At 39.3% G+C, this 24,666-nt stretch overlaps 1 protein-coding gene across 6 annotated transcripts in view; it reads left to right on the top strand.

Moving 5' to 3' along the window:
* FLRT2 (fibronectin leucine rich transmembrane protein 2) overlaps window positions 1-24,462 on the top strand; it is a 66,765-nt gene extending 42,303 nt beyond the window's left edge. For all 6 annotated transcript variants that reach the window (XM_063332200.1, XM_063332196.1, XM_063332199.1 and 3 more), the window contains one exon: window positions 16,532-24,462. In XM_063332200.1, the coding sequence (XP_063188270.1) occupies window positions 16,959-18,947 (1,989 nt within the window). In that variant the 5' untranslated portion in view covers window positions 16,532-16,958 and the 3' untranslated portion in view covers window positions 18,948-24,462. The remainder of the gene's footprint in view (window positions 1-16,531) is intronic.
* Window positions 24,463-24,666: the final 204 nt, after the last annotated feature.

Genomic DNA, 24,666 nt, shown 5'->3' with positions numbered 1-24,666 from the left:
TTTATAAGTCCTTCTCCTGGAACCTGTGTGTCCAGAAGAACTTGGGCTTTTCTTTCTAAAGATGCAAGACTCTGTAATTATAGGGATGTGAATAGTGCTTGCAAATATCAATGCTAATTGCTGTCCAGGCCACCACAGCATTTCTTGTAAAAAGAAATTATTTCAGCAGTTAACCAACACCATTTGGAGCTTCTCTGGGTGCAGGGGTATTCTACTGCCATACATTAGGAGGATGGTCTCATTTTCAGTCCTGTCTTTATCTACTTTTTCCACCAGAAAGGTGGTTTTCACCCAAAGAGCTTGTTGGAGAAAAAACAGTGTCTATAAAGAAGAGAGCCTGAAGAGTAGAGTTTTCTCTATCAGTGGAGTGACACTAGTCTCCCCAGGCATCCCTTTTAGAAGTATGCCTGACTGCTCCTGGCTCAGTAATTAATCAAAGGTTTGGTGCTGGAGTCAGGAAAGAGAAATAAGACTGTCTTACATGCAACTGCCTCCTCTTCACACCATTTCAGACTCTACATCTCCTAAGGAGTAGCCTTAAGTTGCCACCTCATTTTTCACCATACCCATCACCCATTCTAATGACTGATGGCGGGACACTGCTGACCTAGTCTGGATTAGAAAGGGCAATCGGAAGGTGAATAATGACAAGACATATACAATGATAAGTATGACTGTGCCCAACAGATTGTGGGATATAATTATCCTTTAGCAATAAAGCAGTCTTTGAACCTTCATGGCTGTGTTAACACACTAAGATCATGTTCACTATGTCCTGCAGTATCTGATGCAAAAGCTGGGCTGACTCTCTCAGAGATACTGCAAAGACAGCACGGGAAGGAAATTCTTATTCGTGATCATAAGTTTGTCACTGCATTTTTTAGAGAAGGAGGAAATAAGCAAGCCTTGTTTGCTGTTACCAAGCATTTACTGACTGACAGTACCATAGCTGTCAAGACCATCTCTGGAATTTATTTTATTTACTTTAGCACATTCAAACAGCAGGAAAATAGTGTTTGATTAGGAAAAAAGAATTTTTAAAATGCGATTGTTATTACTTAGGTAATAGTGTCAGAGAGGAGTGGAAGTTTTTAAAATGTTCATCCACCAAAAGGGATTGATCAGGATGGGTGCTGAGGTATTACTGGTGGTGACAGGATGAAGTTGAGTGCAGGATCAGAAGAAACAAGGGTGTGGATATCCTCTGCTTTTGTTTCTTTTTCTCACCATATTTATTCTGAAATTTCATTTGTCAGAAGTATAAAATTTGGAAGGAGCTAACATTTTGGCTAAACTCTCTCTATATTGAAGCACAACCAAAGTTATTGCTTCTACAGGTTAGTGAAAGATGAGACTCTTTCAAAATATCTTATCTCAAAGGAGGTGAAGCGAGCTTGTGAGCAAGTCCTTCTTACAAAGGACTCTGTTCGACAATCTTCCCAGCAGTCAAAAAGGAAAAGACATAACCTAGCAAGTTCACAGACTTTATTTAGACTTTATATAGTGGCTGGTCTAATGACCTCTTTCACAAAAGTTTGGTCAGGAGACTGAGAAGAAAGATCCCATCTATATCATACAAAGAATAAAAATTGAATTGAAAAAAGAATCTAATGATGTTTCTGCAAAGCTTAGAGAAATAAAAATTACAGTTGTGTTCAAACTGAAACCCTAGATTCAAAACAGTCTGAGCTTCAAGGCAGTGCAAATCTATATACAGACATTGTGGCTTGGGTTTTTCTCTACGGGAAAGGTTCAGGGGTCATTGAAGAGAAGAGTCCAAAACATGATGATATGTTTCAGTTCCTTGTGTGGTCACTACTTCACTCTACAAAGTTTCCAGTCTTCTAAAGCTAAAGCAGGACATTGCTATTTAGGGAACTAGAACTCACTGTAGCCCTGGAAGCGCATTTTTGCATCATAGTTTTACCATTTTATTTTTGCTCTCACTTTAAAAACTCATGGCCTCAAAAGCAGAATAGAGCAGTGAAGACTCCCTTTTCCTTTTTTATTGCATCTGGAAGGCTCAGGAGTAACTAACAGTTGCTTAAAATCACATTATTTGGTCAGTTTAGTTTTAATACTATATTTATGGTCATTAGCAGCTATCTGGAGTTCCAAAATGCAGAATTTGCACTGCGTTGATGACTTTTACGCTATCAGATACATTACAGGATCACACCATATTTAATTTCTGACTCAAATACTCTGCAAGTGTAATGGACAGGTCCATGCATGCTACATTTCCGCTGCGGTGCTCAGTCCCTAGTTCCGATCATAAAGCGTGACTCGCTAAAATGTAAGAACCTCTCGAGACAGGCCAGCAGCCCATCTAGCTCAGTGTTTTCCCCCGACAAAGACAAGAAATTGTTGGAGTTGCTTTTTGCCATCCATTTTCCCCCTGCATGACCCCAGCAGTACCTGAAATGTTGGACCTAGGCATATTAGAGGGTACATGCCTTCCTATTCTCTTTAAGGGAACCTGTTTAAAGACCATGAAATTGTGGAATCCTTTTCTGAACCAGCCAAAACTGTCTACTCCACAGGCATCTGTGGCAGCAAATTTCACTTCACTCTCTGCTGTGTAAAGGAGTACTTTGTATTATCTGTTTTAAACAGGTATCTTAATAATTTTAATGAATCTCAGTGGCTCTTGGTATTAAAAAGTATGATTTTCATACAGGAATTTTCCTAAGCCAGCGCTTGTTGTCAGGCAGTGGGAGTCAGGAGCTTCCCAGGCGAAGACTGGTGCCTGTGAATGTACGGTTAATTTGCTACAGGTACCTATGCAAATCACCACAAATTTTCTTTTGTTATAGTGTAACCGAATGATTTGTGGAAAGCGAACACAGAAAGTTACCAAAACAGCCACAGTGAATGTGTTTAAACATTCAGTCCTTAGCCAGTCCTTACCTTTGCTTCAAAAATCGTTGGTTATTAGTAATAATAGTGAACACTATTGCTTTGGCAAAACTTCCTCCTCCATATAAACCCTACACAGAAGATTTGAGTAAATTTTTGGGGGGGAGGAGGGTTAACGCTTAAAATATTTGCAGTGAATGTGGAAACAGATATTTTTTTTTCTCTTGAATACAAGATGGGTTTCTGTTTCGCTGGAACAGAGGAGGGCAATATCTCCCAAGAGGCTCAAAAGCCTTGAAGATAATTGCTGCCAGGGTGGGTTAGTTTAAGCCTGTGTTTGGATAGAGCATGTGGCAGTATCTCTCAGGATGTACGGTATTACGAAATGCAGTTCATTTTGATTGAACTAGCAAGGAAAGGATTTCTAAAATAATATTATACAGTAAACAAACTCCGCTGCTGTGGGCTGAGCTCATTCAAGCTCTCAGGAGTCAGTAAGTCTGTTATCCTCTGGAATAGCTGCAGCTGTTTCGGTTCTTGTCCTTTATTTTTTCACACCACTTTTTGAGTTAAGGTCAGCTCTTTACTCAATGGGTCAGAGATGCCTAGGTAGATCCGGAGTGAAATGTCTGATAAATTCCTGCCAAATCTGAACTGAAGGTGTGCGCGCACGTGTGTGTGTGTATGTGAAGGCTCAGGTGACTTCCCCTCTTCATATTTATTCTCATCCTGAGTGCCACTTCTGTTGTATAGGCTATATGTCCTGAGTAACACAACACAGACGCAGTAGCCCAAAAACAGAGGTGTAGTAAAGAGGGCTTTGTGCTATAAGAAAATTTCCTTTGTGTAATCTAAGCAACATCTGCAGCTACTCCAATTCTCAGAATATTTTTTCCAGGCTGCTTGCAGGTTCTGCTGCAATTCATCTGTCCATAAAGCAGAGGATTTTGTGTTTTTTTTCTCATCTTCTCCATAGGTATCCTTCCACACCTGTATGTGTGTATCCAATATGAAATTAAACAGAAAGGTGGAAACCTTGGACTGTGGTTACGTGTGTATGCAATAGGAATACTTCCCTGGCCATCAAAGCTGATTTGCTTTTTAGTTACCTTACCTTATAGCCCCCTGTATGAAAGGATTGTGTAGCGGTCAGAACAGACTAGCAGAGGAAAAATTGATGAAAATACTACGGATTGGATGTAAAGTTAGCATTGGCTTTATACCCTACATCAGTGGGTTACAACAAATGTATGCCTTATTAGCAAAAGTCTGAGTAAAGAACCTGTGCTTCTACTATCTAAAATTTTGGTGTAGGTGTAGGCCAAGATCCAAGATTTCCCATGCTTACAAAGATACTTGTATTAGGGACCTACCTCAGTTTTTAGTCCAAGCAAAAAACCCATCAGCAAACCCCCAAATCCCTTAGTAGATCTTCATATGAGGTCCATTTAAAGTTCCCAGAGGTCTACACAGAAATCATAAAAGAGTGTCTCCTTATTTGATTCATGCAGTGACCTGAATAGATAAGAGTGCTCTGCAAACAGATGAAAACAATAATTGCCTTTTTGAGCAGGCATATTTTGCTGCCTGTAGAATAGCTTAAAACTCTATCTCACTCTTTTTAAAAAATATTTCTCCCTCTGGCCCTCTCTCAGGTTTTATTGTGCGCTGCCTCTCTGCCTTCCTGAACTCATTCGAGATGTCTAGTTTTGTATAAGCACAAAATGCTGATAAGAATACTGCTGTGATTCCTTGCAATAACGACTGTGCTGAAAAGTAGCACAAGGACACATATTGATAAGGAGTCCATTGCCTGAAATGCTTTGACACATGTCAGATGGAATTTGCTTTTGGGCTGAAGGCCAACTCCAGGCTTCTGTACCTCTTAGGACCCACTTAAAAGCTATTAGGAGAGTTTAAGTGGTGCACAAATCTCTTGTTGGCTGTCTGCACCCGCTGTGAAGCATTAATGGTAGAGGACTGTTTCTTGCTCTGCTGCTGGTAGGTGTCGTTCATGGGCCTGCTGGCAATTTTGATCTCGCTGATGCAACCACACACAGACCTCAAAGGCAAAGGGGCGAAGTGGAAACACGAAGCTGAATTGCTTTCTGTGCTCTGCTCTATCTTTGTCAGGATTCATTCAACATGAAGGCTTTAAACTTCCTAAGTGAAATAAGCTTAGGAGAGCTCTTTAAAAAAATTTTAAAAGATTTAGAGCAGTTATTGAGAAAATATAATGACAGAATACCAGGAATTTATTCTGCTGTGAGCTGCTTCTTCATAAACACACACAGACGGCAGGCTCTTTCTGTCACTCTGTACATTGTGGAGAAAATTGTACTTGTTGCCATTACTGTATCCTCTTTCCTCTGTTCATGCTCAGAAGACCTGTGATGCTGTATAGCACGTGAAACTATTCACAGAGAATAGTCTGTCCTGCCGCCCTCAGCATGGGGCAGAAGAAAAATTGGCTCGAGCAGTACCTTTCCAGCTTCTGGAAATATGATGTCCATTTGGCTCTGCTTTGTCTTCGTGCACCCCTTGTGTTGGCAGCATCTCTGCTCCTTCAAGGAAAGGGTAGAGCAGGAGGAAGGCTGAGAAGTGACTTTAATCATAGCTGCAGATGTAAACACCATTTTTTCTTCTGCTCTGTCTTTTCTTCCCCAGGGAACTGAGCTGCTGCCAGAAATTAAAGGCAGCTAGTAGTTCCCTGGTTGCAGCCAGTGTTTAAACACGTAATCTGTACTCCTCCATCCTGCAGGAGCAGTGCTCTTGCTGGCTGACTCTGCCTTTATTTATTAATTTGCGATCCCTTAAGACCTCTCACGATCTTCTTGTGGTTTTAATTCCATGGCTGAGAATCACTGGGTTAGAAATGTCTGTTTACTATTTCTAGCTTGTTCTTACTTCTACTTGTACCTAAAACTGAATCTGCCCTATGTTAAGCTCTGTGCAGTCCCAATGCAGCCTTCCTTTCTCAAAGAACTTTGAAGTTAAATGAGAAATCTGAAGGGCTGCTGGAGAAATGTAGTACCGTACCCTTTTACCAAAGGAGAACCAAACCTGAGCAAAGTGCCAAAAAAAGTTTGCTCTCTGTCAGAATCAGGACTTGGGGATTCCCATCCCCATTGCACCAAATAAATTCTTTAATCCCACCATCTATCATATTTTCCTCAATCCTTTTATTCCTCAAATGTGTACATTCTTAGGATGCGTGCTTGGCCATCAATACTGAAAAGGAACGAGACCCTCTAACTGAAAGCAGTTATTATCATACAGAGTTACTGGAGTCCTGAATGCAAATGAGCAAAAAAAAAGTGGCAAGACCAAACAAAATTAACTGAAAAAAAAAAATAATATCTGTAAACGGTCCATATCCTTGGTAACTGTTCTCCCCTGCTGCCTCTGGTGTTTCTTTCTTGTCTGTACTGTAAGGGAAATCACTGGTTCTACTGATGTCCAGGTAAACAGTGGATTTTGAAAGAATGCCACCACATGCTGTATGTTTTTGTACTGCTATGAAATACTTACTTCTGTATCCTTAGTGTTTTATATTGCTTTAAAATGAAGTTTTTGATTCCGGTGAAATGTGGGAGCGCAAGGTGTTTCCTGTATGAAGTGCTCTAGTGTCATTCCTGGAGCAGTGAGAATCTTGCGCTTTCTCCACCTGTGCATACAGAAAAGTGTACTTGGATCCCTGGGAAAAGATAATAAATCCAGATCCCCAGACCCTTGTCAGGCGCTATTGATGCTGAGATATTGTTCAGTTGATAAATAATTAAGCTATTTAACTGCATAGGGATTTCAGAGGTTTAGCTGTACGTTTTTCATCCATCATTTTAATATCTTTCCCCTTTTCTGTTAACTGACCATCTGATGGCAACGATTTAAAATATTTGTTTGATAACCTTCTGTTTGCCTGTTACAGAAGCTGTGCCCTATAAGGAAGATTTATTCTCTAGCTGGGGAACGTCTTTTGTTCAGTAGTCCCATAAGTGACTACACCATACATGACCGGTTTCCTGAAGCAGTTAGGGTGCAAACAACTTTATTAATCTTTCGTGATAGCTCCTTAACAGTGTTTATGGAGTAGTACTTAGTACTGTGAAGGAGCAGCATGCTATGTAATATTCAAAGGGGAAGGAGAGATCTCCATCTGGCTTTGTTGGAAAGATGAACATATGATGATACTTTCAGCTTTATTTATATCAAGGTGCCTAAGAGGTTGAGGGGCAGCTAGGGCCATATTTTCTCCCTGGGCCATATGCTACAAATAGGGAAGATAAGAACATGGCAGCCCACACTCATTTGCCGAAGACCCTAAATGAATGATACCCCACAAGGTAATGTGACACCACGCAGAATCTCATCAATGATGTAGCACCATGCAACACATTTAAAACGTGTCAAGATGTTGTCTCCACAGAAGCAATGTTTAGTCACTTAGGTCACTAAAAGCAGCATTTTCAAATTATCCACAGACGTTTTGCCAGGCTGCCCACATATCTCTAGATAAAAGCAAACTGTTTGCTTCACAGTGTAGAATAATTTATAGGTAGGGACCAATTTGCTTGCAAAGAAACAGCAGGTTGCCTTCATTTTTTCTTAGCACAAAATGCATTATGCTAAACACAGTACAGAACATTTGTGTTCCAAAAGGGGAATTATTTTAAATTAGTTTAGTATTATTAGTTTTTCTCAAGCAGACGTGTCCAGTTTTTGTCACAGAAAGCTGTAAGCCCTCTGGAAAAGGGTCAAGAAAGCAAACAAAGCATATCTGTCTTTTCCTTTTACAATGTTAAGTACAGCTGTCCAGAGGGAGATAATTCCACAACAACTTTCAGCGTTTTAAAATGTGGAATGTAAACATTATTTTACGAATGCCTTCATGAAAGGAAATTGTGTCAAAACTTACCTTTTTGGGTAAAAAGGTCAATTTTTTACTCTTTCTCTATCCTTTTTTCTCTCTCTGCCTCTGGTCGTAAATGATCAGAAAGCATTGGACCTTGGGCACATTTTCTATCGAAAACATAATCAAAAATGACAATCAAATACATAATAAAAACATTTTGGCTTCGGTGAAATCATATATTTTAATGAAAATGCATCTTGTTGAAATGTTCCAGATAGCTCCTCATGTAAGATTATTTTCATTTGCCGTTTCCAGCTTTCTCAGTCCAGCTGTACATCATTACATAGTACATTGATGAGTTTATGGAGTCCTAGATGAGATCCATCAAAACTATTTCACCTAAGATGTGAGATCAGTTCTTTGGGGATGAAAGACTAGGGAATTAATTCACCACTATGATCATACTCACTTTTTGACAAATTTGTTAAGTTTTGAACAGTGCAGCATTAGACCGGTGAAAAATTAGACTAGGCCTTGGGGGAAGGTTAATAAAGACACCAATAGCCTTTTGCTAGTAGGTGCAATACTCCATTTAATATGAGTCCTGGAGGTGATCATCTGTTCCTCTTTGCCCACTGGAGTGAAAATATCATGATGGTCACCATCTGGAGTAAATTTTCAACAATCAGCAGTTTTATAATGAAAGTAGGGATATTTCCTTCTAAACATATGCTTGGGCTATCAATGACTTTGGGCTGCCTTGAAGTCCTATGCAACTTAGAAGCTCACATTAGGTAAAATCCTGGAGTTCTGCACGTTTCATTCTCCTGCGTGTTGTATGAGGGAGTCCTACCTGCTTGTGCAGTCAATTAAAGGGTTTGCTTTTTAATTTGCCATGTGTGCCCTCATTACCTTTTACTCTGACAGCTACAATTAGCTGAAATTGTTGTTTTTGATGATTCCTACATTAGAATTCAGGACTCCACAGGCAGGAAGTCCTTAGTGGCAGTTTTTCATTTCTAGAACTCTCCTTCTGGTTCTGCCAGAAGCTGAAACAATCTTTAGCAAAGATCTGTGCAGGATTAATCCATGCAGACAGGCATTCAGATTGGACTGGGTGGTATGACAAACCAAAAGATAAATTTAGATGGATGGCACTACAGTGTCCACTAATGCAGCTTCCAGTAGGAAATGCGCCTTTTCTTTGATGTTTTCCATTAGATATTCTATAGTCTTTCATTTCTGAAATTGAAAGAGGTATACTGTTTTATGTAACTAAAAATAGTCGTATTCCTTGACGTACATTGACTATGACAAAACACTGTACGAACCCATAGGGTATCTGTGTGCATGAGCAGGGTTGATTTTTTTTGTCGTAAAATGGAAACACAAGTGTTTCTGTGTTCAGAGGTTTATTAATTATCACAGGTGATAGAGTCTTGATGAAGTTATGCAACACGAGGTTTTGAGAATAAATTCCTTCTATCATAAATAAATGTTAAAGTAAATGCAGGAATGAAGTCTAGGCAGGTTGTATTCTTCACATCTGAACTTTGGCACTTACATGCCCGCTTATGGACAAGTCTGAGAAGCTGAGTAGGATGTGTGGCACAGCACAGTGTCCGGCAGGATGAATGGCAGCCTTGAATTCATGGTTCCACCTGAAGCCTTTATGACATTGTTCTTGTAGCTATTCCAACTCTTGTGACTCTAGTGATTATGTCTTGTAGTTTGTTCTCTCTTTTGACCTGACACTGGTTCCTACTAATCTGTAAAGGAGAAAAATCTGCTGTAGCTGAGCTGTATCCCTCATAAAACTCCCTTTCTTTTTTTCCATTGTTAACTCTCTTTCCCCCCCTCCCTCTTGCATATCTCATATCTACGCAATAATTGTACTTCATAGTAACCCACAAATAAGAAACAGTCCTGAACCATGAAGTACATAGAATTCAAGCTGGGAATAATGCTTATTGTTAGAATATAGAAATATTAATTTTCCAAGAAACAAAGTGCTATACTGCTCAAACAGTTTGTCAGGCATATAACAGAGACGCTGTTGAACAAGCCAGCAATCACTGGAGATCCCAGACATCTGTGAGGAAGTAGAAGTATCTGCATGTGCGTGGAGATGGACAAAGTGGGAAGAAAACAAGTCCCACATTTATTCATTTATTTGTTTATTCAGGGGAGAGAAAGTTTCCTGCTGCCTTAGCTCCCCCTCCTGGCGATCAGGAATTGGGCTCTGTGGGATTCTCGTTGACTGAGAAGAACCTGTACAGGACCCAAATTTCCAAAGACAAAGCTTTTGTTGATTATAGAATCATGCCCTTTAAAAAGGGATTTCCTGAAGCCTGCATCCTTCTGGGAAATGTGTCTGCTTAATACTTTGCAGGAATGTGTCTGGAAAGAGATAAAAGGCCCGGAGAAGCGGAAGGTTAGCGAAGAGCAAGAGGGAGAAGGATGGTGAATGACATCTTTACAACCATTGTTGCGAGATGTACCACTCTCTAAACTTTCTCCTGCCTCCACCAAGGCAGATCCAAATCCATTTCACTTGCCTTCAGCAGGCTGCCTGATCTGAGCTTTTGAGAATAATTGTAAGTGCAAATTGAGAGGCAAAACCAGAAACGTCCTGATCAGAGCAGAAAAGAATACAAGAGGGAAGAGCTCATTTGTGTACCTTTGCTGAATCATTTTGCTAACAGTATTGCAAAGGCAATAATGTCTTTCTCTCCCAAATCTGTCAGTACAGACTTCATAGTGTCTGTAACAGTATGGAGACACCTTAAGGTTTCCTTCCAGTACTAGCTACTGATCATTATCCTGACATCATTATTCACTTTAGAAGAGGCCATCAAAGATGGTTTGTCCTCTTCCTCTTCACCTCTTTTTCTTCCTCCTTACCTCTTCTTCTTGCATGATACACACCCATAACTATGACACAGGCACAGCAGTAAGCATGCAAAGGGGCTTCCTGTAACGACATTTTGATTCCTTTGGGTCATTTTCTCCACGCCTTTGATGCAGAGATTGTAGCCTCATATTAAATTTTCAACACAAAGTTCAAAACCAAGTAACTTATGGAGAAACGTATACAGTAAACCATCACTTTAGGCTCCTAATCAGTTAAAGAAAAGCATGATTTTCATTCGTGTGTAGATGTGAACTCTACTTATGTGGAAAAAAGAGTTTTGTCAAGTATTATTCCATAATTATTTTTGTTACCAGATGGCATTTTTCTTAAGCACTAGGAACTCTGTACTAGGTTTCAGAGGAATGGAATTAGATTTGTTTTCTGGTTGTCATTCAATTCCAGACATAATAGCCTTGTACTTACTGTATATTATAATTATGTAGAGGAAGATTATGACTTGATTATGACCTTGGTCTGCAGTAAAGCCAAGAAAATTTATGCCGAATGCTTTTGTGCTAAATTAGAGTCACTGGCTGGTAGTAGTGAAAAGAGTAGATATGACCATTTGGTTTTGGTTTTGCTTGCCTTTCAATTTACCTTGCATAGCACTCAGGTTCAGATAAATGTATGAACTGCTAGGAAAAGTGGTGCTGAGTGGTTAGAATATCAGAGAAAAAACACTTGGATTCCTAGGACCTATTTTTATTATTTTCAGGATTCCTTGAAGGAAGGAATAGCCAAGCATTGTTAATTTTATTCACCCTAAAAACTTAATAGCCTTAATATAAAACATGGGAAGACTAATGAAGACAGACAACCTTTCTTCAGGAGCACAACAAAACTCCGTGCTTATAACATGGGGCTGTAAGTATTCATATGCAGTCTGTGCTCCATATGCTGTCTCCTCCCTTGAGTCTCTGTTATCTCCCCTGAACATTAATAGGTTTTCAGGCAGCCATAGGAACCTTGACTGCTATGCCTTGGACTGCGTGTTTGGAGGACTGCAGCATGAAAGATGGGGAGGATGGCCCTGATGGAAGCTTTGGAGCTTCTTTAGCACCATAAGTGTAGCCACTGAGGCAATACTGGTCAGTAAGGTAGGAAAGAGTTCCATAAGCAGGCTGCTAGTGGGTTGTTGGTTTTGTTTTTTTTTTCCTAGATACCACACATTTATGATTAAGTAGCATTTTCAGTAATATATTAATTATTGAAAGCTGTTTGTTTATTGCAGCTAAATTATTTTATAGCTATGCATAGCAGGGTGACTAAAGCTTGAAGTTCTGTGGATGCTTCTGACCAGTGAAGGGAATACTAATAAAAACCTTCACCTTCTGAACTTGCAGCCAGATGTTTCAGCCTTTAAATACCTTTAATCAAATATCTTAAAGGTGCTGTTCAGTTCCAGAGTTGAACAAAAGCAAATCTGAAATTTTTATCCAGTACACAAAGCCATAATTGTTCTTCTCCAGCTAGCATCAGTCATGCCAAAATGGAATTTAAATAAGTCAGGTTTGAAAAAAGACAGTGAGATAAAAATGTTGATCAGAAACTCCTCTTAAGATACGAAAGGGAACACTTCCATTAATGTCAGGAACTCAGGCCACTAAGCCAAATATTCAGACGTGGCCACCTAAAACGTGTGCGTATGTTCTCATCTATTTCAATGTGATTTTCTCAACTTTATTATATCATTCCTGAAATCCTAATGGGATTTAATATCCTGGCTGCAGCAAGACAGGAAATGTCCTAGACACTTGGAAGACGTGGCTTGTGCTCCAAGGAGGATGTAGTGAGAAATAATAGAAATCAAGGGTACCGAGTAAGGAAATAGAAACAAAAAACGACCAAGGTGATGATGGGCAAATGTGTTATTGTTGAGGTATTTGCTTGTTGTTTTCTTTAATTTTAAGTTAACTGCAACAGATTCCCTTACCCTCCTCCTCTCTTTTTTTTAGAGAGGTTTTTAGAACTTTCCAGCTTCACAGTAAGAAAGGTCTCTGGTATCTATAGTGTATGAGTCAATTCCCAAGATTTAAAATCATGTATCATCAAGGATATTAAGTACCCTTGATTCCTCCACTTCCAAAATTCTACTTCTGCAAATGATCAGTTCCTTCGCAGAGAAACTCTGTTCAGTTTTTGTCAGAATATTGAAAACAGAAAACTTGCTTCAGGAAGCCAATAAGGGATGAGGAGAAAGCTCCATTACTCTACCTGCCTTCGGTTTTGGCAATTTGCTAAAGAACAAACTGTTTCAGCTTTTCCAGCCTTCTGGAATTTGTCGAGGATGTTTTTCCTTCACAGAGTTTCTTTTTTACATCAAGCAGGTTGCTCAACTCTTCAATCTATTTAATGTCTTTGGGGTAGAGATTTCTAACACAGGGACACAACTCACTTTTGCATTAGGGTCCCTGAGATTTGCTGAAAAATACTGCAACTACAACCTCTACTATGAATTATTATTAAACAGTTGTAAAGACTGCGAAAGACTACTGAGGTAAAGCTTTTCCCCCCAAAAAACAGTTAAACACATTCACTTGTATCCTTGCTGCCTCATTCCTTCCCTGTGTCACACCACAGTCAACCCTGAAGTCATAAATATCTAATTAGATTTGTCCTTGTGCTCTTGCTTGATCTAATCAACAGTAGTTACCAATGCATATTTTCTGTATCAAGTTTTGTAGTATCAGTTTATTAAGGACTGATAGCTGGAGATTATGATACTGGCATTAATAAGAGGACTTATTTTCTCACTATCATAAGGGGAGAAAACAATAGGAAAGGTTTAACAGATTTCTAAAATTTCATCCATGTAACAAAGAAAAGGAGATAAACTCCAGAGTGACAGCTTCCAAAGTGCTGATATACTTAGGTGACTGTCCAGTCAAAACTCTTTTACAGGTAATATCTAATGATAAGTACTGTGTGTTTGGCCCAATTTGCTAGAATCATTACTGAAATCTTTTATTCAGGTGCCACATTTACCTAGGTGAGAGGTACTCTGGGTACAGTCCAAGAATAAGGTGAATGCATAAATCAGTTTTGATAGGACATTCTTTCCTTCGGAGTTTCCCAGCAAATCAGAAGCTGCAGCTGCCTGTGGCTGCAAGTCCTCAGCTGGGCTTTCTATCGTACCCAGGAGTCAAATAAAACCTAATCAGCAATCGGACTTACAATTGAAAGAGAGCTCAGAGAAGGGTATTGGCCCTGTTAGGAGGTACAGACTGTCTCTCTCCGATGATGGAAAGGGAGTGAGAGAACCGCTATTATTACTCTGTGTGGTCTCAAGCATCCCAGAGGAGGCTCTGCATGTCCTTTCTTATTTTAAAAAGGCAGTGTCATGACGGATCAGAGCAGCATGATCTAGACGGGAGCCAGGCCATATTAAAGGCGGATAAACTGTCACACTTAGGCTCATGTTAGAATGTAATCCTGTTAGAGTTTCTCTACAGTATCACGTCATCTTACATAATTGAAAAGAAACCACTCTTGACTGAAATATGCCTGCGAGAGAGAAAACTTGAGCCGTGGGGTAGCTAATCTTACTGTTTTCTAGAAAAGGACAACACACAGTATAGGCTGCATTACAATATATGTCCATTTACCATTTGAATTCATAATGATAAGCTACAGGACTTTTCAGGGTCTGGTTTTTTATCTCCAACTGTTCTAGCCTTGGGGCTGATACCTGATGATGCTCCAAATAAATATAGTAATCTACAAGTGCCAGGTTGCAGGGTTATAACAATCTGCTCCTAAAGAGACTTTCTACACTGTCAGTCCACGGGGTTCCCAAAAGCAGCATTTGGGACATGTTATAAACTGCACATCTGTAGCAGAAGAACAAGCTTTCATGTACTCCTGAATTACATTTCTTTCTGAATTACCTGAATGGTGCTTAAACTGCTTAAATAAAGGGAAAAAAATTGTTTAAAACATTATTTCTGTTCACTGAAATTCTGTTTTCCTGAAATCCCAGCCAACAAGTTTTGATCTGGGTCAGCAGAATTTACCCCTGGTATCAATACAGGTTGGGGGATGAAGAGATTGAGAGCAACTCTGAGGAAGGATTTGGGAGTACTGGTGGATGAAAAAGCTGGACATGAGCACGCGATGTGTGCTCGCAGTGCAGAAAGCCAACTGTATCTTGGGGAGCATCAAAAGAAGTACGGCCAGCAGGTCGAGGGAGGTGATTCTGCCTGTCTTCTCCACTCTGGTCAGACCCCACCTGGAGTACTGCATCCAGCTCTGGAGCCCTCAGTACAGGAAAGACATGGACCTGCTGGAGCGGGTCCAGAGGAGGGCCACAAAAATGATCCGAGAGTTGGGGTTGTTCAGCCTGGAGAAGAGAAGGCTCTGGGGAGACCTTATAGCAGTCTTACAGTACTTAAAGGGGGCCTACAGGAAAGATGGGGACAAACTTTGTAGCAGGGCCTGTTGCGATAGGACAAGGGGTAATGGCTTTAAACTAAAAGAGGGTAGATTTAGACTAGATATAAGGAAGACATTTTTTACAACGAGGGTGGTAAAACACTGGAACAGGTTGCCCAGAGAGGTGATAGATGCCTCATCCCTGGAACCATTCAAGGTCAGGTTGGACAGGGCTCTGAGTAAACTGATCAAGTTGAAGATGTCCCTGCTTATTGGCAGGAGAGGTTGGACTAGGTGACCTCTAAAGGTCCTTTCCAACCCAAAATGTTCTATGATTCTATGAAAATCTCTAAAAATACTGGGCTTATGTAACTGCAATTCAAGGTCCAAGATCTAGGCATGCTTGATACTTGTCAAGATTTATATCCTTCATTAGGTTCAAGTATGTAAAATGCAGCATATTTTTTTTCCGTCATTGGAAACAACCTATAACAAGACAAGAGAGCGTCATATAATACAGTACCTTTCATTGCATGCTTTAGACAGTTGGATTGTTTCATTATAGATCTGAATAATGAATAGTAGCTGTGAAGGTAAAAGTTAAAAAGTACACTTAAAAGCTGAAAATACACATTACAGAACTCATCTATACTAAAGCTAGCATATTTGTTTATGTAGCCATTCACAGACAACTGTGTAGCAGAATTAAAAAAAGTATCTAACCTTTATGGTTTCAAAGAAAGTGCTCTCCTGCAGAAATGCTGTAGTTTGAGCTGATATCCTAAAATAATAACTTAGCAGATGTGAGCCTGTTTCATTTAGTGGAAAGCTAATTCTGAAGGCTGTTGACAGCACAGTTCACATCAGAAACAACATCAAGATGATAGTTTTAGCAAATATATGCCTTACAGCAGGGTATCTTGTGTTTGTGGATTCCCATACTTATTTAAAAAACTGTCCTCACAAGTAGCTAATTCACTGTGGAGGGAGGTGCAATAATTTGGCAGCGTGCGTTAAACTGGAGAGTATACATAATGGCATTACAGAAATAGAAGCAGAACATTCCAGAGTTTGATAGGAAATTAAAAAAAAACATAGAGTGTGATTAAATAGTATGTCCTAGAGCCTACTGTCAGGCACCAGTGAATAGCATTCATTGAAGTCAGTGGTTGTGCAAAAGAAAAAAAAATCTGGGAAAAAATTCCAGTTAAATGGTTTAGTTTTATGTTTGAAAAATGTTTTAGTTTTAGTATTTGAAACAGACTGTGAGAGGACAAAGACTGGAGGTACAATATGCAAACACAAATGATAGATCTAGCCTTCACTGTGGTCACGGAAAGTCCTTCAATCACTGCAAGGACTTTGCATCAAATCTATTCCAAAACTATTTAACAGTAATATTAAGCAATGATTAATATTAATGCCTTTTTTTTTTCCAGAAATCCATAAAGAGCACAGCCTTAGAATAGTCTTCCAATGGGCTTGATCTTCCCTATTAAACATTACATGCTATTCTTTTCTTTTTTCTTTTACAGGCAGGCCAGATCCGGCAGATAGCTGGTATGAGGACTTTGCTGACTTCAGAAAGCTGAGTGTGACACCAGCAGACTTCAGTGAAAGGAAATATCATCCCTCAAAGCAACTCATACACAGACAACTTTTGGTAGCTTTAAATTAACCTGTTGCTGACCTGCAAAGACACAGCTATTGTTTCTTTCAGCACACATGGAGGAAGGCAACAAACTTTGTAACCCTGGCTAATAAGACTGTGGCTTTCTTGTCAAAAATAGGAGGTAGGCCAATTATAAAAGGATTGTTTTATATTTAGCCTCCAGGACTTTAACTCTGGGCTGAACACTGGACATAAATAGAAGTCAATTTTAATGACCTGAGATTTTGCTACCTGTGCTTTATTGTTATTAGTTCTTTAACGCTTTGGTACTTTATTTCTTTAAATTAGAAATGGGTTTGTGGACTAGAATGTGGCCCACAGATTGGGCTGTTCTTATGAAATCATGGCTTATCTTTTCCCTGGGGGTCTACATGCAGGTGTCCAAAACTTTCGCCTGCCCAAAAGTGTGCCGCTGTGACCGAAACTTTGTCTACTGTAATGAGCGAAGCTTGACCTCAGTGCCTCTTGGGATACCGGAGGGTGTAACCGTCCTCTACCTCCACAATAACCAAATTAATAATGCTGGATTTCCTGCAGAGTTGCACAATGTTCAGTCTGTGCACACAGTCTACCTGTATGGCAACCAATTGGATGAATTCCCCATGAACCTGCCCAAGAACGTCAGGGTTCTTCACCTGCAGGAAAACAACATTCAGACCATTTCTCGGGCTGCCCTTGCTCAGCTTTTGAAGCTGGAAGAGCTGCACCTGGATGATAACTCTATCTCCACTGTTGGCGTTGAGGATGGGGCATTCCGGGAAGCCGTCAGCCTCAAGCTTCTGTTCTTGTCCAAGAATCACTTAAGCAGCGTACCAGTAGGCCTTCCGGTGGACTTACAAGAACTTCGAGTAGACGAAAACCGAATTGCTGTCATTTCAGACCTGGCCTTCCAGAATCTTACAAGTCTGGAGCGTCTGATTGTGGATGGCAATCTCCTTACTAATAAAGGCATAGCTGAAGGCACCTTCAGCCACCTCTCCAAGCTCAAGGAATTCTCAATAGTGCGGAATTCACTGACGTACCCTCCTCCCGATCTTCCAGGTACACATCTGCTAAGGCTCTACTTGCAGGACAACCAGATAACCCATATACCACTTACAGCCTTTTCAAACCTCCACAAGCTAGAACGTCTTGATATTTCCAACAATCAGCTTCGGATGTTGGTAAAGGGGGTATTTGATAATCTCCACAACCTGAGGCAACTCACTGTAAGGAATAATCCCTGGTTATGTGACTGCAGTATTAAGTGGGTCACTGAATGGCTCAAATTTATTCCCGCTTCCATCAATGTACGGGGTTTTATGTGCCAGGGACCAGAGCAGGTCCGAGGTATGGCAGTCAGGGAGCTCAATATGAATATGTTGTCATGCCCCACCACCACCCCTGGTCTGCCGCTTATCATCACCCCAGTCCCAGCTACAGCCATGCCAACTACATTAGTTCCCACCTCATCCGTTCCTCCCCCAAGTAGCAAATATAATCCTCTCACTCCCACCATAGCCACACTCCCCACTGTGCCTGACAGGGAGGACAGAGAAAGGGTGACACCACCTATATCCGAACGGATTCAGCTCTCCATCCATTTTGTGAATGACACTTGCATCCAAGTTAACTGGATGTCTCTCTTTACCGTGGTGGCATATAAACTCACGTGGGTTAAAATGGGCCATAGTCTGGTAGGAGGAATTGTTCAGGAACGAATAGTTAGTGGTGAGAAGCAACATTTAAGCTTGGTAAATCTGGAGCCCAAATCCACCTATCGGATTTGTTTGGTTCCCCTGGATACTTATAACAATTACCGAACTGGAGAAGACACTGTCTGTTCAGAAGCCACAACCAAGGCTTCCTTTTTGAGCAATGGCAGCAACATCCCCTCCAGCCATGAGCAGACGACTTCTCAGAACCTGGGCTCCCCGTTTCTGCTGGCAGGGTTGATTGGGGGTGCAGTGATATTTGTCCTCGTGGTCCTGCTCAGTATTTTTTGCTGGCACATGCACAAAAAAGGGCGTTACACCTCCCAGAAGTGGAAATATAACCGGGGCCGTCGGAAAGATGACTACTGCGAGGCAGGGACCAAGAAAGACAACTCCATCCTGGAGATGACGGAAACCAGCTTCCAGATTGTCTCCTTAAATAATGATCAGCTCCTTAAAGGAGATTTCAGACTGCAGCCCATTTATACCCCAAACGGGGGCATTAACTACACAGACTGCCATATCCCCAACAACATGCGATACTGCAACAGCAATGTCTCAGACCTGGAGCACTGTCATACGTGATAGTGAGGGGCGATGGGGGTGTCTAGGACAAAGAGAAAAAAACTCTGGAAAAAATAACCCCCCAACAACAATGAAAAAAATTACATTTGATAAATGTTACCCAGATGCATTTATGCATTTGAATACTCTGTAATTTATACGGTGTACTATATAATGGGATTTAAAAAAAGTGCTATCTTTTCTATTTCAAGTTAATTGCAAATGGTTTTGTAACTCTTTGCTTTTTAAATCTTTAAAAAATATTGCTAAGTACTGTACAGGGTTGTACAATAAGAACCCAATGTCATGGCAAAGGAAAGAATGACTCATTCTTCAAACATTAACCACTTTGCTGTCGAAGCTGTCTGAGGGATGTTAAGTTTCTAGGTGTCCTGTAGTACAGGAAAATAAGTGCATATTAAAACAGGGTCACTAGAAACGGACAAAAGCAATTCAGATAAAATGGGTGCGACCCTCCTGACTTGAATCCGGCAGTTGCTGTTGAGCTTCAAACAATTGGAAATACTTCCGTTCCCCTTTGTCAGTTCTGCATTTCCTACCTCCGACTGAAAGCTGGAGTTCTGAGTGCTACCAAAAAGGCTACTTGTTTGATTAGTTTTCTCCCAATATATTAGGAATAGGAAAGGTAGACAGAGCTCTATGTCAAACTCAAAGTGACCTTGTTTCCAATTTGCAAAAGCTACTCTGAAAATGCCCCCCAACACTATATACTTTTATGATAGAAACCGTTCCTGCTTTTCATTATGATTAAGAAGCTTTAGGCATTCTCTGACCCTTCTCAGTGGGAGATGAAGGTTATCAGTATGTAACAGATAGCTGTCATTAGGTTGCACCTCTCTTTAATAGAGCAGCATTTGTTGACACAGCATGTTCAGGTAAAACCTGAATGAGGGAAATTCTGAGTATTCTCAGCTCTGCGGTGTTCATGTAGAATTTGGAATCTAGAAGTGTAAATTGCTGAAAACATGATGCAAAATATGATGCCAATGGAAAGGTTGCTATTGACTTTTATGGCTGAAGCCCTGTTTGATTTAGGGGTCTGAATTATGTTCAGTACGGAGAAGTAGGAAAAAAAAGACAAACAAACAGAAAATGAGTAAGAAAGATCTTAAAAAAATTTATTTATTATTGGAAAGGCCTTCAGGCCTATTATGGATCTTAAAAAAATTTATTTATTATTGGAAAGGCCTTCAGGCCTATTATGAACTGGAATATGTTCAGTTGGGAAAATCATACATAAATACTGGATTTTTTTTTTTTTAATTTTTTTTTTTTTTTCAAGTATACAGAGGCGGACACTAACTAAACGTTTGATTAGCTGAGGAATTTTGAGAACACAAGAACACACTGTCCCTCTGAATTACCCTTCTTTTATCTTAAGCTTTTGGAATTTTTCCACAATGATCTGTGCTTTATAAGCAGTAGGTGGGCTTAGAATTTGCTTTTTTATTCCCTCAGATTCTTTAGCTGGAATACCTTCTGAATCCTTGGGCTTTACATGCAGCATGCGAAACATCGTGCTTGTATTTAAACCATGATGCTGCTCTCAAAATGATATAATGTTCCAGCCATTCCATTGACTCTGTGACTGCCAAGAACTGTGGATTTCTTGCCAGCTCAGTGGTGGAGTCTAATTCTTCCTTTCTTTCAGTTTGTTTGTTTGTTTTTTAATGCAGCTCACTTTCTCCTAAGCTTGGGGACAAGCAAAAGTTCACAACAAAGAGGAAAAAAAAGAGAGAGACAAAACTTTCCTGAAGGAGTAGGGAACCAAAGAGAAAACCTTTTACAGTGACCAACTAGGGACAAGAAGAAGTTGTTAGAAATGAATTGGAAGTAAAGACTGAAGCACTTTCACTGTGGAATGCTTAGACTTTTCGCTGCTGCTTATGTTGGGAGAGAGGGTTTTAATCCTTTCCTTTGCTCATTTCACTTAACCCATTCTTGAAACCCAACAGTCTATGAGTGTGCAGTCACGCAAATTCAAATTGCATGATAACACTCATTCTCTGCAATGGCAAAATGAATCCAGTTATGACTGATTGCAAAGTACAATCATTGTGTAAGGAAAAACATCCTCCCCCCAACACCTTTTATAATCACATTTTGAAATTCCACTCTATATTCTGTATATTTGCTATTTTTTCCAGCTATAACAGGTATTTTAGGCAACCTGTGTGGCTACTGTAATAGTAAAGTCACTGAAATTTTGCTGAATAAAAGGCTGCCATATGATTTCAAATGGTGTAATTCTAGGTAGAAACGTCTATGCAAAGTGTTTTTTTCTGTGACCTATTTACTGAAGATTATGATGAGAAGGTTGATACCTTTCTTTCGTTTGTTTAATATGTTTTAGGTGCCAAAGCCCACAAGACAAGCAGCAAATAGTTGTGCTTCTGCACGCTTCCATTGCATGCTGGAGTTTGTTTGAAATTAAGTAGAGCCAGAGATTCCCATTGGGCGTGGATGTAGTATTTAATTTCACCGAAATAACTAGACGTATGTTTGATTTCAAAAGGCATCCTTTGAAAGTACATGCTTACTAGAATTTTGTACTTCAATGACTGATGCTGAAGGAATCTTTGTCCTCCTTGATGAACATCTTCTGTTCTAGGCCTCAGGATACCATAGTTTCAAGGTGAGCTAGGCGCCTTATTTGTAGGAAATGACTTATTCAGGGAGTTCAGCCGTACTGCAGGTGAATGATCCACAAGTCCAAACTGATGACAACAAATGTGGTTACTGTCCTAATAGGGGGAAAGCCGAAGGCATTCACAAACTGTTCATTTTGATCTCAGATGATGAAATGTATATATATCTATCTGTGGACTATGACTTGCTTACCTAGATCAAAAATCAAAACGATATTAAAGATAGCATAATTTATGCTTCTTTTCAGTATGAAGAAGAATATATATATATTGATATGGGGTTCTGACAAAGTTTCTTTTCTATAAATACTCTTCTGAAAAAAAGTAGCAAGCCACTTATACCAAAATTTGTGGATAGAGCTGGGAGTATTATCTAAACAAATGCACAGTTGTAGTCAAGTGAAAGGTCATGTTTTCATTTGAAGAACGTTTCTCCCAATTCTAATTGCTATCCAGCTGCAAAAGAGCTAATGTATTTCAACCTACAACAGGGTTTTTGACTTTTCAAAGTGCCAGTCACACAAACAGCTGAGACTTCATTTCAAGTCACACCTAGATAAGTACATAACAGGCAATTTTCACTAGGTAAAGTATTTGGAAAAAGTAGAGTTAAAAATGGACAATGATATTTTGGCCATGTGAAGTTTAAGATTAGTAGCTTTTTCCTTGGGCTTCATAAAAATGCGTTCATCTTCACTTAGTGCAAATATCTGACCACAGATACTAGCTAAATGCTGTAGAGCAGAAGTCCCATCTGTGTGCATATGCAACTCATCCAAAATGTTCACTTCCAGGTCCTGATTTGAACAGGTTCATTGGACCTAGGGGCAAATGTGTGGTTTACAGACAGAATCTCATCCATCTTCCATTGTATTCTGCTAATATAGCTGACATAATGTACAGAAAGATTTGTGAGTGGAATAAAATAAGAGTTTAAGTGAAATTATGTTGAAGCAGTATCACAACACTGCTGTGTCCGGTGCTTGGATTCCTTCTGGAGACCTGTTTATTTACAAACAGGTCTCCATTTTCACAGATTCTGTCACTATAACAAGTGTTCCTTGCATGTAGCTTGCTGGCAGAAACAAACACCCGATGAATGCATGGACTTTGTGTTAACAGGTTCTTATTGGAGACATTATTATTGAATTTGTTCATAACAATATTTAGGGTTTGGGTTACTTTGGACTGAAAAGATATTAGCAGTTTTCCCTGTAAGCCAATAAAAGACTACAATGAATGTCACGTAAAACAGAAAAATGAAGCAACATATGCTATTTGCTGCTACAGTAGTTCAACTATACTTTTGTCTCAATCATTTTCTTTTTTCGTGAGAGAAAATTTCTCCCTCTGAGAAATGTATCTATTTTAATTTTGCAAGCAGAAGAACTTTATGTATCTTATATTGTTGTTATGGTTTTAAGGGTCTACATAAGGCACTTTATTAATGACCTTGAAGTGAAAGTTCAGTCTCAGCTTTTGACAGTGAAGTGGTTAATTCCCATTGAATTCTCCATTTATAGTACTTTTTCACCTCAAATTATAACATGGAGATATTAAAGTTTTTTCTTTAGAACATGAGAATAATGGTTTTAGTCATGACCTATCTTTCCAGCTCAGTGGAAAAACAAAACAGAAATGAGTGCCAAAACCAAAAGTTACTGGCTCTGAGCCTCATCAAATCCTGCCTGATGCTCTCTTTTAAACACAAAGATAATCCTAGGAAGCTGGTGATCTCTCCTTCCCTGAACTCTACTGAACAGGGCACTTTGTATCCCAGATGATACTACAGGCAATATTGAAGCATTTGGCATTAAATGTTTGTACAGTAGAGAATGTCTTGCTCTTTAGAAGGACACTGGCTAGTAGTCCATCTGGAAAACTAGTATGAAAGAGATTTGGCGAGCTTTTGTTATACTGGGGCTCTCTGGAAATGTGCCTCATAAGAGCTGAATTCTGATCCTCTCAGATACAGATAAGCTACTAAAAAAATTGTTACCATCACTTGGGCCCAAATATCTGAAGGTGATCTTTCATAAAATTGATTTTAACTGAGACATGCACACTTGATTCTGTTATGTGTTTGGTATACTTTCTATCTTTAACATGGAAAAATAGATGGTTTGAAGTCTGCATTATCTGTTTTCTGCAATCTGCCATGTTGCACGCATTGTTAACTTCAAAACCTCACTATACACTATATATTATCTTGTTGGCATATTCAGTAAAGAGTTATTTAAAAAAATACAACAATCCTGCTGTATTTATATGAGCAAGTTAATTAAAATAAGGATGTGAATATCTGAAAGGGAAAACAGAAAAACAAAAATATCAATCTTCTGTACTTTCATTCCTGGAAATATTTTCAAATGTTCTACTGTATGTCTACCCTCTCTTCAGTTTCTAAAAAACAAATATTTTCATCTTCTGTCTCTCAAAGAGTTAAACCATTTGTTTTCAATTTCTTAGGTTTGATCTTATCTTTATAAAATTATCTCATTCTGATATGCGTATAGGAAAGCACTGTAAAACAAGAACAGATTGTATTTCGGTGTTTGCAATTAATAGGTACACTTAAGCAGCTACACACATCTATAACAAATAGATATATGTGGAAGCTGTGATCCATTATATGCATAGTCATTTGATAAAGGCATTTGACATTCATCCTTGACAATCTTAAACCTGCTTTTAACCTATTATTATCTGTTTCCTTGAAATGAAATGTGAATTTTTTCAAACCCTCCCTTTGAAATTGTTCTTGAATTTTCAGAATGCACAACATTCAGACATAGGCCTTAATAAATTTTTTTATATCTTATACCTAACATATATGGTAATATATACAGTATATATAAAGACATGCTTTAGCTACTTAGAAATGAAAATTGCCCCTCTTCTAGTTACATATACAAGAACTAATTTTTTGGCTTTGCCAGAACCTGAAATATGGAATGTTACAAGCTGTGTCACTTCAAAGCTTAGAAATGTACTAGTGCTGAGTGTCACAATTTCTCTATAAATTATCGTACTCTCTTCTTAACCCTGTATATCAAGGAAACTACCGAGAG

Source organism: Chroicocephalus ridibundus, chromosome 4 (genome assembly GCF_963924245.1).
Source record: "Chroicocephalus ridibundus chromosome 4, bChrRid1.1, whole genome shotgun sequence".
NCBI classification, from domain to species: domain Eukaryota; kingdom Metazoa; phylum Chordata; class Aves; order Charadriiformes; family Laridae; genus Chroicocephalus; species Chroicocephalus ridibundus.
The sequence above is the reverse complement of the archived record's forward strand: the minus strand, read 5'-3'. Positions and strand labels throughout refer to the sequence as shown.